The 13,649-nt window shown below is 60.8% G+C and overlaps 1 protein-coding gene across 1 annotated transcript in view; it reads right to left on the minus strand.

Annotated features, from left to right (window-relative positions):
• Positions 1-3,575: 3,575 nt before the first annotated feature.
• BICRA (BRD4 interacting chromatin remodeling complex associated protein) overlaps positions 3,576-13,649 on the minus strand; it is a 29,213-nt gene continuing 19,139 nt past the window's right edge. The window contains 9 exon segments of the mRNA XM_039466705.2: positions 3,576-5,581; positions 7,612-7,714; positions 7,955-8,049; positions 8,242-8,390; positions 10,390-10,451; positions 11,368-11,477; positions 11,721-11,901; positions 12,071-12,486; positions 12,489-12,681. Of these exon segments, the coding sequence (XP_039322639.2) occupies positions 4,494-5,581; positions 7,612-7,714; positions 7,955-8,049; positions 8,242-8,390; positions 10,390-10,451; positions 11,368-11,477; positions 11,721-11,901; positions 12,071-12,486; positions 12,489-12,681 (2,397 nt within the window). The 3' untranslated portion in view covers positions 3,576-4,493.

Consider the following 13,649-nt stretch of genomic DNA (forward strand, 5'->3'; position numbering starts at 1 on the left):
AAACCCCGTCTCTACTAAAAATACAAAAAATTAGCTGGGCATGGTGGCGTGTGCCTATAATCCCACCTACTTGGGAGGCTGAGGCAGGAGAATTGCCTGAACTCAGGAGGCGGAGGTTGCAGTGAGCCGAGATCGCGCCATTGCACTCCAGCCTGGGTAACAAGAGAGAAACTCCGTCTCAAAAAAAAAAAAAAAAAAAAAAAAAAAAGACCGAAAATCAGGCCAGGCGCGGTGGCTCAAGCCTGTAATCCCAGCACTTTGGGAGGCCGAGGCGGGTGGATCACGAGGTCAAGAGATCGAGACCATCCTGGTCAACATGGTGAAACCCCGTCTCTACTAAAAATACAAAAAATTAGCTGGGCATGGTGGCGCGTGCCTGTAATCCCAGCTACTCAGGAGGCTGAGGCAGGAGAATTGCCTGAACCCAGGAGGCGGAGGTTGCGGTGAGCTGAGATCGCGCCATTGGACTCCAGCCTGGGTAACAAGAGCGAAACTCCGTCTCCAAAAAAACAAAAACAAAAACAAAACACGAAAATCAGCTGGGTGTGGTGGTGGGCGCCTGTAATCCCAGCTACTCGGGAGGCTGAGGCAGGAGAATGGCTTGAACCCGGGTTGCAGTGAGCTGAGCTCATGCCACTGCATTCCAGCCTGACAGAGTGAAACTCTACCTAAAAAAAAACAAAAAAAACCCCAACTCCGTCCTAGACAGCCCCCAGCAAGCCTTTCTTTTTTGCAGTCAGGTTCTCACTGGCTGTGCTGCCTATTGCAACTTTGCATGGTATTTTCCTACTTTATTTCATAAATCTGCCTTTCCTTTTTTTCCTCACTCTGTTGCCCAGGCTGGAGTGCAGTGGTGCAATCTTGGCTCACTGCAACTTCTGCCTCCTGGGCTCAAGTGATTGTTCCAGCTCCCAAGTACCTGAGACCACAGGTGTGCACCAGCTTATTTTTTTTGTTTGTTTAATTAATTTATTATTTTGAAATGGAGTTTGACTCTTGTTGCCCAGGCTGGAGTGCAATGGCGCCATCTCAGCTCACTGCAACCTCCCCTCCTGGGTTCAAGTAATTCTCTTGCCTTGGCCTCCCATGTAGCTGGGATTACAGGTGCCCACCACCATATCTGGCTAATTTTTGTATTTTTCAGCAGAGACAGGGTTTTGCCATATTGGCCAGGCTGGTCTCAAACTTCTGACCTCAGGTGATCCGCCCGCCTCAGCCTCCCAAAGTGCTGGTATTACAGGTGTGAGCCACTGCACGGGGTTCACCATGTTAGTCAGCCTGGTCTCGAACTCCTGACCTCAAGTGATCCGCCCACCTCCTAAAGTGTTGGGATTACAGGCCTGAACGCACAAATCTGCCTTTCTCTCCCTACAACTATCTTGGTAAATTCTCTTACCCCGACACAACCAGCGCAGATAATTGTCACTCACCCACCTCATCACCCTGCATTAAGGAGTGAGCTGTTGTGTCCTCTCAAAATATGCTGAGGTCCTAATGCAAGTGCCTGTGGATGTAATTTTATGTGGAATCATCAGGGCCTCTGGTGTGAAGAAAGCGAGAAGGAAAAAAAAAAAAAGAAGAAGGAGGAATCAGGGTCTTTGGAGATAAGTTATAACGGCATACTGGTAGGATGGGCAAAAATCCAATATGGCTGGTGTTCTTAGAAGAGAAGTGATGCCAGGCTTGGTGGCTCCCGCCTGTAATCCCAGCACTTTGGGAGGCCGAGGCAGGCAAATCACGAGGTCGAGAGATCAAGACCAACCTGGTCAACATGGTGAAGCCCCGTCTCTACTAAAAATACAAAAATTAGCTGGGCATGGTGGCGCGTGCCTGTAATCCCAGCTACTCAGGAGGCTGAGGCAGGAGAATGGCCTGAACCCAGGAGGCGGAGGTTGTGGTGAGCGAAGATCGCGCTATTGCACTCCAGCCTGGGTAACAAGAGCGAAACTCCGTCTCAAAAAAAAGTTTATTCTCTGTAGTTTATTGCCATGTTAAAAACGAGGAAACTGCGGCCAGCACAAGAAAATTAGATGCCAATGTACTCAGCTCCTGGGCAAGGTTCTGATCCTAGGGAGAGGTGCCAGGAAAGTTGCAAAGCTTCCTCTCAGGAGTGGGGTTTTATAGAGAGTGAAGGCGTTCAGTTGGATTTGGAGAAACAGGATGTGGATGGGGTGAGCTGCTATTGGTAGGTGGGTGGGACTTCCGGTGAGCAGGCTAAGTGCCGAGTGCAGAGGGGACGTCCAAGGGTCGGGTTAGGTGTGGAGTGCAGAGGGGCTGTCCAAGGGCGGGCCTAGGTGCCGGGTGCAGAGGGGATTTCCAAGGCGGGGCTAGGTTTCGAGTGCAGAGGGGCTGTCGAAGGGCGGGGCTAGGTGCCGAGTGCAGAGGGGATTTCCAAGGCGGGACTAGGTGCCGAGTGCAGAGGGGATTTCCAAGCGCGGGGCTGGTGCCAGGTGCAGAGGGGATTTCCAAGGCGGGGCTAGGTGCCGAGTGCAGAGGGGATTTCCAAGGCGGGGCTAGGTGCCGAGTGCAGAGGGGATTTCCAAGGGCGGGGCTAGGTGCCGAGTGCAGAGGGGATTTCCAAGGCGGGGCTAGGTGCCGAGTGCAGAGGGGATTTCCAAGGCGGGGCTAGGTGCCGAGTGCAGAGGGGATTTCCAAGGCGGGGCTAGGTGCCGAGTGCAGAGGAGCTGTCCAAGGGCGGGGCTAGGTGCCGAGTGCAGAGGGGATTTCCAAGGCGGGGCTAGGTGCCGAGTGCAGAGGGGATTTCCAAGGCGGGGCTAGGTGCCGAGTGCAGAGGAGCTGTCCAAGGGCGGGGCTAGGTGCCGAGTGCAGAGGGGCTGTCCAAGGGCGGGGCTAGGTGCCGAGTGCAGAGGGGATTTCCAAGGCGGGGCTAGGTGCCGAGTGCAGAGGGGATTTCCAAGGCGGGGCTAGGTGCCGAGTGCAGAGGAGCTGTCCAAGGGCGGGGCTAGGTGCCGAGTGCAGAGGGGATTTCCAAGGCGGGGCTAGGTGCCGAGTGCAGAGGGGATTTCCAAGGCGGGGCTAGGTGCCGGGTGCAGAGGGGATTTCCAAGGCAGGGCTAGGTGCCGGGTGCAGAGGGGATTTCCGAGGGCGGGGATAGGTGCCGGGTGCAGAGGGGATTTCCGAGGGCGGGGCTAGGTGCCGAGTGCAGGGGGGATTTCCAAAGGTGGGGCTAGGTGCCGGGTGCAGAGGGGATTTCCAAGGCGGGGCTAGGTGCCGGGTGCAGAGGGGATTTCCAAGGGCGGGGCTAGTTGCCGAGTGCAGAGGGGATTTCCAAGGGCGGGGCTAGATGATGGGCATATTCTGGTGAGGTAATTTTCAAGCGGGGAGGGAGCTGGGCGTGTTCGAACTCCCTGCGAGGCAACCAGCCATAGGTTTACTGTCTGCCTTCCTCACTACCAAGTCGGCTTGTTAGCGGAACTCTCGCCTGCCTCGTTCATGTTGAACCCCGAGGCTAGAACGTGGCACTCTGCAGGTGCTCCACCAACACTCACAGACGGCGGCCTCGCCACCCAGATCCACCCTCAAACACCCAAAGCAATGCGCCGAGGGGGCTTGAGTACAGTTTTAAAAAAAGGATTGGTTTTTAATTTACAAGAGTTCTAAATGTACAGAATTCTCCTTTAAAAAAGTCGTTATACACAATAAATACAGTACAAAAAACTTTATCTTACAGTACTAGTTTTGTCTCCGAGATTTCAAAATCTGGCGCGGGTGGATGGAGGCAGGAAGAACAGAGGGAAGACTGGCTGGGGAGGGGGTCGGGGGAGAGGAAGACCCCAATTTCTTGTTTTGCTCAAAGTCGAGGGATGGGAGCGTTCGAAATCTCTCACACGCACACGCGCGCACACGGACACACGCGCACACGGACACACGCACACGGACACACACACGCGCACACGCACACACAGGGACACAGGTCACGCGCCGGACGTGCGCATGTCACACGGGTGCCCGCGGGCACAGCGCGCAGGGAGGCTGGCTCCTCCACCCCGTCTCTGGTTTTGTTTAACGGCCTGTTGGGGGCGGTGGGGAGAAGCCGAGCCCGTCTGGAAGGACCCCGCCAGCTCCCCGCGCCCTCCACCATCAGTGAAGCCACACGGACAAGACAGGCACCCGGAGCGTTGGCATCAACCTGGCGGCCCCATCCCTGGCAAACGCGCGCGTGTCCCCCAGGCAGAGGGGCAGTGTGTGCCAGGAAGTGGGAAGACACAGGAACGGACACACCGATTGGCCCCTCCTCTGGCAGGGGGGACGTTTGGCAGCACGGCCCCTCCCCGAAATCCACGCCGCCGTGCCCACCCCCCAGCCACCCAGCTACAGGCGGCGGGGAAGGAGAGGCCTTTGTGACTCAAATAACTTAGGCAAGAAAAACCGTCAGGGGATCCCCGGCTCGAGTCCGCGGGACGCTGGGGGCGGACGCGCGGCTGTCCCGGCGGCTGCGGGAGGAGGGGAGGGGAAGGGAAGCCGGCCCGGTGTTATCTGGTCAACGTCCTGGCGCCGAGGCCACCGTTGTGACTGGAGGGCGGGTAGGCCTCGGGCCTGTGCAGGGGCGGCGGGGAGGCGGGCGTGCCGGCCGGGGCGGCGTGGGGGTACGGGGGCGCGGGCGTCCGGCCGGGGGCCTGCTGCAGGTTCAGGATGCTGTCGATGGCGCTCTGCAGGTGCTCGGTGAGCGTGTCGTCTTGCGGGCTGTCGCTGGAGAAGCTGGCCTGGTCCACATCGGGCGAGTCGGACTTGCGCCGCTTGGCTGGGGGCAGCGCGGGAACCTCCCAGCTGGGGTCCCCGGTGCCCTGGGCGGCGCTGGCCGCGGGCTCCGGCGGGGCGCCCTTGAGCATGCGCTGGTACAGCTCGTCCTCCACGGCCGCCAGCTCGCGGATGAGCCCGCTGGTGGCCTCGTCCACTTTGGCCGGCAGCGGGGCCGGGCTGCCTCCCCGCGCCCTGCCCGCGGGCGCCCCCTCCTGGGCGCCGGGATCCCCGACGTTCTCGCGGTAGGTCTTGCGCAGCGGCAGGCGAGGGCAGTGCGGGGCGGTGCCCAGGGTCTTGCGCTCGGGGGCGGTGGGCGGCGGGTGGTCCACGGTGCCGTTCATCTGGCCCGTGGGAGGCGGGGGCGGCGGGGGCCGCGGCGGGGGCTCGGCCACCTTGAGGGCGGCGGGGGGCGGCGGGGGCTGGTGCACGGGGTCCAGGGCCGTGTTGTGCACAACCTTGCTGAGCCCGGCTTCCTGCTTGATCTTGAGCTTGAGCCCAATGCGGCTCCGGGCCTCGTAGGTCTTGATGGGCGGGCGGTTGCGGGAAGGCATGGGGCCGTCCTCGTCGGCGTCCAGGGAGGAAGCGGCGGAGGAGGAGGAGGAGGAGGAGGACAGGGAGGAGGACGCCCTGGCCCAGGTGACCGAAGGGGAGCCGCCTGCCCCGCCGTGCCGGATCACGAGCTTGGTGGGCAGGTGCGGAGGGGGCTGGGAGCAGGCCCCGGGAGCCGAGGATGATGGGGGGCCGTGGCCGGGGAGCCGATGACCGTCGGAAGAGGCTGTGACAGGGAGGCCGAGCGAGCGGGAGGAAGACACATACTCGTCTGCAGAATCAGGGGCGAAGAAAGCACAGGGTTAGGATGAGGCCCCCGACCGAGCTGGGAAGGGCTGTGTGCAGGGAGCACCGACTGCCACCCAGACACCAGGCTGCGTCCTGGCCCCTCCAATCCTCTGGACAGGCTGCCTGTGACCCTCTTCAGCGAGGCCCAGATCCCCCCAAATCTAAACCACCGTGTCTGGCACAGCGGCCACGAACCACTGGGGCTCACTCAGAGTTAAATGAATTAAAAGAATACAAGGCTGGTGGTGGCTCAGGCCTGTCATCTCAGCACTTCGGGAAGCCAAGGCAGGAGGATTGCGTGAGCGCAGGAGTTTGAGACCTGCCTGGGCATAATAGTGAGACCCCTGTCTTTGCAAAAAAGAAGTTTCAGCACTTTGGGAGGCCGAGGCGGGTGGATCACGAGGTCAAGAGATCGAGACCATCCTGGTCAACATGGTGAAACCCCGCCTCTACTAAAAACACAAAAATTAGCTGGACATGGTGGCGCGTGCCTGTAATCCCAGCTACTCAGGAGGCTGAGGCAGGAGAATTGCCTGAACCCAGGAGGCGGAGGTTGCAGTGAGCCGAGATCGCGCCATTGCACTCCAGCCTGGGTAACGAGCGAAACTCCGTCTCAAAAAAAAAAAAAAAAAAAAAAAAAAAAAGTTCAACTTAACAGCACCACTCGTATATACAAGATTTTTCAAAAAATGGGGGTGAGGTATCCAATTTCAAAATCTAGTCTGAAATGACATGGCTTTTGCTTTTTTTTTTTTTTTTTTTTTTTTTGAGACAGCCTCACTCTGTTGCCCAGGCTGGAGTGCAATGGCGCCATCTTGACTCACTTCAACCTCCACCTCCTGGGTTCAAGCGATTCTCCTGCCTCAGCCTCCTGAGTAGCTGGGACTACAGCTGCGCACCACCACGCCCAGCTAACTTTTGTATTTTTAGTAGATACAGGGTTTCGCCATGTTGGCCAGGCTGATCTCAAACTCCTGACCTGACGTGATCTGCTTGCTTCCGCCTCCCAAAGTTCCAGTACAGGCGTGAGCCACTGGACCCTACTACATAAGGTTACTTATGGTCTTGATGCATCCCAACTACTCTGGATACCCATCGGTTTCGCTACAGAAATATGAGTGTGTTTGATCACAGGGTGCTTCCCCAAACCCACTGGGGGTAAATCAGAAGACAGCATGTGGGCAGCTCATCGTCTTTCTAAAAGCAGAAGATCCCAGAACACATCAGGCACCCCGGGTGTCAGATAAAAGAATGTAAATTGATCATCACAACCCCCACTTCATGAGAACACGGAGACACAGAGAAGGTAAGGAACTTGCCCAAGGTCACCGTTAGTAAGTGGCAGAACCAGGATTTGAACCAAGACTGCAGCATCGTGCCCCTAAGGAACTATCCTTCCTCTCCCGCCCTAGAGACTTCAGAATCACTCCTGCCTCCTTCACTACGGCCGCCCCTTTGCACCCATTTAAGTACCAATGACCGCTTTTTCAAAATTAACGTCCAGAGCTCAAGGTGAAAAAGCCTGGGGCTGGAAGCAGAAAGCAGGGAAGCCGTGGGGGAGGGCTAAGGGGATATTTGGAAACTCTGGCATCTGGGATCAGCCTGGGCCGTTTCCTGCAGACAGCAGACGAGACCAGCGAGCCACCTAAGGCGCGACACTTAAGGAGGCACTCAGGACAGGCACCCAAGAGTAGGCGCCACCTTGTATGTTTTGCAACCTAGGCACCGGCTCTCCCGTTTTCTGTCCTCAGGTGGCAGAATATTCCCCCGATCCCAGAGTGGCGGGCATGAAAGGGACACAGAAGGATGGAGGAAGGCGGATGTGGGCTCTCTGGTCTCGGATGCCGGAGGTCAGGGCAGGCCCAGCCGCAGCAGGAAGGTGGGGCTGGGCGCCGCCTGGTGGTGGAGTGAGGTAGGGCCACGCACCCACTCCCCACCCTGAATCTAAGTCTTCTGCCAGGGGTGGGGGGGTGGGGGCACCTCTCCCTCCCCTCCCCTCACACCCCCCCTCACCTGGCTTCTCCTTGGCCAGCTGTTTATCCAAGGCAAGGGTGGTCTTCTCCTCCTGAATGAACATTCGGTCGATCATTACCATCTCCGCTGAGGGGCTCACCCTCTGGGGTGGGGGGGGGGGGAAGAACAATCAGCAAGAGTGAACCAGCAAGAAGGGGGAAGGGGCGTGAGCGACGGGGACGGTGCGCGCAGGGTCCAAACTGTCCCCCTTGTGATCGGAGCTCCCGCCCCCTCCTTCCTGCTTCCCGGGGGGGCTCCACTTTGCGCGCAGAGAGGGTGAGGGGAAGGGGCCATGTCCCAGTGGGGAGGAGCCCAGAAGCGAGGAAGGCGACTCTGACCCTACCCGGGACTCCTCCAGGAGCAGGAGCCGGTATTTATTGAGCATGGCCTGGGTGCGTTTCAGCAGCTGCGTGGAGACCGTCTCAAACTCCTCGTCCACTGCAAGGAAGGGAAGAGAGGCAGGGGCGGCGATGTCGGGGGCACGCAGACCCGCGGATGGACACGCAGGAAGGAGGGCGGGGCAGGGTCAGCATCGCGCACCGAGCACCCACGACTCCACGCTGGTGGCGGACCGCCCCTCCGGCTGTGGTCCCCCAGGACATACAGGGCTGTGTCCTGGGGAGGCCTTACCTTTGTGGTAGTCACTGGGGGAGGGGAGGGCGCCCTGGTAGACGTGGTAGGGGAGGAGGCGATTCAGGGCGTCCTCAAAGGAGGGGAAGGCCGTCTTGTAGTCGGGGTGCAGGACGGAGCCCTGATGTTTGTGCAAATGCTCCAGGAAACTACGGGTGGAGAGGGGAGAGGTGACACACGGCGGGTGGGGGAGAGCGGGTGAGGACCAGGGGGGGCCCCTGAACCCGGAGCCCCAGGCCGCAGCTGCACACAACAGGGAAGGGGAGGACTTCACAGCGCTGCTCACATGTGCTGAGCTTGCTTGTTCGGTCTCACTCAGTCCCAGGAGCCGAACAAAGCAGTGCCATCGCTATCCCCATTTTACAGAAGGGGAAGGTGAGGTCGAGAAAGGGAAGTGAAGTCACTCCTCCCCAGAGCACATTTGGGAGAAAGAGCAGAGTGGGAGCCAGGCCAGAGCCTCGAAGCTGCTATTCTGCCTCCCGCCACCTGGGGGCAGTGTGGCTCCACCCTGCCTCCTGCCTCAGGGCAGCCTTCGGGAGGGAGGGAGGCTGGATCCTGTCTTCCCACGGGGCGGCGTGTGTAGCCTGTGTTACGGTGGGTTGTCTATTGGCCGTGTGACTGTCTCCAACCAGGCAGGCCCAACTCCGTCCTCTGCTAAAGACCAGCAGCCTCTCTGCATGAGGGGGCAGGGACTCTGGCACTCACTGCTGTGTTCCCAGCATGGAGCCCAGGGCCTGGGCACTGAGTGGGGACTTCCCTCACATTCCTAGGCTAGGCACAGGGGTTCACACCTGCAATCCCAGCGCTCTGGAAGGCCGAAGCAGAAGGATCATCTGAGCCCAGGAGTTCAAGACCAGCCTGGGCAACACAGCAAGACCCTGTCTCTACAAAAATTATAAAAAATTAGCCGAGTGTGGAGGCATGTGCCTGTAGTCCCAGGTACTCCGGAGACAGAGGTGGGAGGATCGTTTGAGCCTAGGAGTTTCACACCAACCTAGGCCAGGCGCAGTGGCTCACGCCTGTACTCCTAGCACTTTGGGAGGCCGAGGTGGGCAGGTCACTTGAGGTCAGAAGTTCGAGACCAGCCTGGCCAACATGGTGAAACCGCATCTCTACTAAAAATACAAAAATTAGCCGGGTGTGGTGGTGCACACTTGTAGTCCCAGCTACTAGGGAGGCTGAGGCAGGAGAATCACTTGAACCCGGGAGGCAGAAGTTGCAGTGAGCAGAGATTGCACCACTGCACTCCAGCCTGGGCGACAGAATGAGACTTCATCTTCAAAAACAAAACAAAACAAATACAAACCAACCAGCCTGGGCAATATAGTAAGACCTGGTCTCCACAAAAAAAAACAAGCATTTAAAAAAAATATTTTTAAAAAACACTTATGGTGGGCCGGGCGTCATGGCTCATGCCTGTAATCCCAGCACTTTGGGAGGCCGAAGTAGGTGGATCACTTGAGGCCAGGAGTTCGAGACCAGCCTGGCCAACATGGTGAAACCCCGTCTCTACTAAAAATAGGGTGAGGTGGCATGCGCTTGTGGTCCCAGCTACTTGGGAGGCTGAGGCAGGAGAATCACTTGAACCCAAGAGGCAGAGGTTGCAGTGAGCCGACACTGTGCTATTGCACTCCAGCCTGGGTGACAGAGTAAGACTCCAGCTCAAAAAAAACAAACAAACAAACAAACAAACAAAAAACACTGGTGGTAGAAGGAGGGCAGGAGAGAGGGCAGGCTGGCATCCAGCATGTGCCCGTCTACCTGCTCAGACTCCCATCCCTCCATCCCAAACACCCACCCATCATCCTCCAGCAGCCATGCCAGCCACTCCCTCCCTCCACCCAGCACTTCACCCACCCGGTGGGGCTCAGGACCAACCCTGCCCAGCCGTGTGGGACACGACGAGGGCACACCCACAACCCGGATGGACCAAGCTGCCGCCCATCTGAGCCCCAGCCTCTCGGAGCCACAGCCCACCATCCCTCCACCACCTTCTGGTCTATGAGGGAACCACATTGCTATGAAGAGGTGGAGCTGGGCTTGGCACTGGCCCGCCGCCCCGACCCTCGCTTCTGGAGGGTGGCCCCATGCTCCCCCAGGTCTCAGAAAGGTACAAGGCAGGAGTGAGAGGGTGGGGTGTGGGCTCACCAGGCTTCCTTGCTGGGCTGAAGCGTAGGGGGCTTCTTCAGGCCACTCAGCTTGCTCTCGTACTGGGGGAAGAAGGATGAGTGAGAGGCCTTTGCCTCGGAGAAGGCTTCCCTCTGCGCCCTGACCCGCTTCCCCTCCAGCCTGGGATGTCGACGGGGCAGGGGACCGGTGTCACACCTGGGTGGGGGACTGGCCCAGCGGCGGGATCCCCTGCCCATCACGATGAACCCCAGGGGAGACCTGGACTGGGCTGGGGAGCTGACAAAGAGGGTGACAGGCAGGCTGGGCACCCTCGCCTGGGTGTCCTGTCCCCTCGCCCAGGGCGTCTGTGTGACCTCCCTTCTCTGCCAGACGCCTGCTTCCTGGTCACCATCCAGCCCAGCGCTCCTGACTCTCACGGTTTCTCTCCCCACATGGCTCCTGTCGTTCCGCCCCCGTCCCTTCCTGGCTTCCCCTCTCGTCCTCGGTGTCTGCCCTCTGTCCCGTCGCCTCCGTGTCTGCGCCTCTCCTGGCCTCTTGCGCCCCGGTCCTCCCACCTGCCCGTCTCCTTGTCTGCGTCTCCCTCCGTCTTCCATCTCACAGGCGGCCTCGCCCTCTCGCCCTTCCGTTCTGGGTCCCTGATCCGCTCCGTCTCTAGTTGGTCTCGTCTCATCCCCGCCTCTCCTGTCCTGAGCTCACCATCCTGTCCCTCGGCCCTGTCCTCCCATCCCGTGTCCACGCCACCTTCATCGGCCATCTTGGCGCCGTCTCCGTCCCACCATCTCCGTGTTTCTGCCTCATCTCTGGCCGCCCGTCTGGGTGTCATCTGCCCTCCCTGTCCCTGCACAGCTGTTGGTGGTGTCCCAGCTGCCTCTGTCTGACGGTCCCAGCTTCCCCCTGCCCCCATCTTCCTGGTCCCCCGTGCCCTCGCCAGCCCCAGTGCCCAGTTCCCCAAAGACTCCTGGTCCTGTCCCGTCCCCCGCTCCGAGGGCCCCTTACCTGCAGCCCAGAGGGCTTCCCTGGCCCGGATGAAGCGGCCTTGGCCACACTCAGGCTCGGGAGGTTGCTGGCAAAAGCCTTGGTCTCGGCCGGAAGCAGAGGAGGGAGGCCTGGGGGTGGGCGGGGTGAGACGGGGCCTGCAGTCACGGCAGGAGCCCTCCTCAAATGGGGGCCCGGCCCTAACCCCACGGCTTCCTCCTGGCCCTCCGGCCCCTCAGATCGGGGGCCAGCCCTGCCACCTCCACCCCCGCTGGATCCCTGAGTTCGGATGCCCTGTGCTGAGTCCCACAGCCCTGCCCCACCCCACCCTCCTGCTCTCAGCCCCGCAACCCATCTTCAGGCCTCTCCCCTACCTGTGGTGGCCATGGGTGCCGGGGCGGGGGCGTGGCTGGGGGTGGTGGGGGTCCCAGATGGGGCCTGCCCGCTGACCAGCACAGAAGCAGTGGGGCTGGTGAGAGGCCCCAGGCTGGTGGAGGCCTGCGGGGTGGCAGGGGCCCCCGCAGCCTTGTTCTGGAGAATGATTCCGGACGGCACCTGAGGAGGGACAGGTGGATGAGGGGTGGGGGACACGGGCTAGGAGTGGGGTGTCCAGACGCAGCAGGGCTGGGGAGGAACACAGAGCCGTGAGGTGGGGGGACCCCCATCAGATTGAGGGGGTGGGATGGGGGGGCTGGTGGGGTGGGCGGTCCCTGCCTCCCGTTACCTGGTGAAATCTCTCGAGAAGAGCCTTCGGCTGGGGCAGCGCTGGGAAGGGGGTGGTCACCATCTGGAAGGTCCGAGGAGGCGGTGGGGGGGGCACTGCCGGCTCGGGGACCAGGTGGAGGGTTGCAGGGGGCGTGGGGGACTTGTGGGGCACCTGGCTGGGTGCGAACTGGAGCTGGAAGTCGGATGGCGCAGGGGCTGGCAACCTGGTGGACGTCTCCGAGGAGGCGGCCACGGCGGAAGACGTGGAGGATGGAGGGAGGTGGGGGGCTGGGGGCAGCGGTCCCTCGGGCGGCTGGGATTGGGGGCGGAGAGGTGGCTGGGGCGGGCCTGGGGCAGTAGGGGCTGGGTTGCTAGCAGGTGGGGGAACGCCCAGCTGGTTCTGGATGACAAAGATGCCAGGCAGAGTTGGGGGGCCTGGGGTGGAGGGCAAGAGTGCAGGGCTGGCTCTGAGGGAGGGCGAGACACGCTCTGAGGCCGGGAGGGTGGACGGGAAGGGGGCCGGGCAGGGTGTGGGGAGGGTAGGTGGGGGCTGTCCCCCAGAGGGGCCTGGTGAGGTAGTGATGGGGACGAAGAGGGGCCTGGGCCCTTCAGCGGAGCCGCTGCCGGGATCTGGGCAGGGAAGGGAGGGAGAGGGGAGGCGCAAGGGTCAGAACCAACCGTGGCTCCCACTGCCCCAAGACACTGGGGACCCCAGCCATCCCCACCAGAAGCCCCCTTCCTAGCCCACCCCCGTCCTGAGAGGGGGGCCCGCTACGGCTGTCCTTCCCTCCCTCTCTCACCTCGTGGCGCCCCCCCACCTGCCCCCATCTCTGTCCCGCACCCCAGCTCCTCCATATTTCTCTGGCTTCCGATCTCATCCCCCTTGTCTGCCCCATTCCCCCACCCCTCGCAGTTCCCCAGACGAAGGCGAGCCCTGCGGGGTTGGGGTGGCAGCAGCGGAGGAAGCAGAGGCAGCGTGGCAGCGGCAGCAGGGGCACCATACCCGCTGCCCAGCAGGAGGCAGGAGGGCCAGGCGGGCAGCGGCGAGCACAGCAGCGGGGAAGGAGGGCAGGCGGGGCAGCGTCCCAGCTGCCAGCCCCCGCCCGCCCCTCCAGCCAAGTCAAGGCAGAGAGACACCAGCGTGATGCTGTGTACCATGGCTCAGGGCTGACGGCCACAGAATGGGGGCTGCCAAGGATACAGATGGCCACTGAGGGGACAGGGCCAGGCCTGGGTTCACAGGCACGTGTGGACCTCTAGACGCGGCATGGGAAGGCCTGGGACCCCGGCTCTGTGTGTCCGTGTGGCCATGGCTGAAGGCCCACCTGGCCGCCACGTGAGCTTGCAAGTACAGGCGTGCTTGCACGTGCGACGCACCAGACTCTGCTGAAGCCTGCGCCTGCAAGCTCACGCGATCTGGGGCTACTTCCACCCCACACGCACACCCACCTTGCCTGAAGCTTGTCTGAGACAGAGCGCCTTGCTCCTCTGGGCCCTCCTCCAAAAAATCATAACCAGAGCAGCCACTGTGTAACCAGTGGGCACCAGCTGTGTACCCAACACTTGGCTGGCACTGTGACACCTACTGTCACAGAATC

The sequence above is a fragment of the Saimiri boliviensis genome, chromosome 14 (genome assembly GCF_048565385.1).
Source record: "Saimiri boliviensis isolate mSaiBol1 chromosome 14, mSaiBol1.pri, whole genome shotgun sequence".
In the NCBI taxonomy this organism is placed as follows: domain Eukaryota; kingdom Metazoa; phylum Chordata; class Mammalia; order Primates; family Cebidae; genus Saimiri; species Saimiri boliviensis.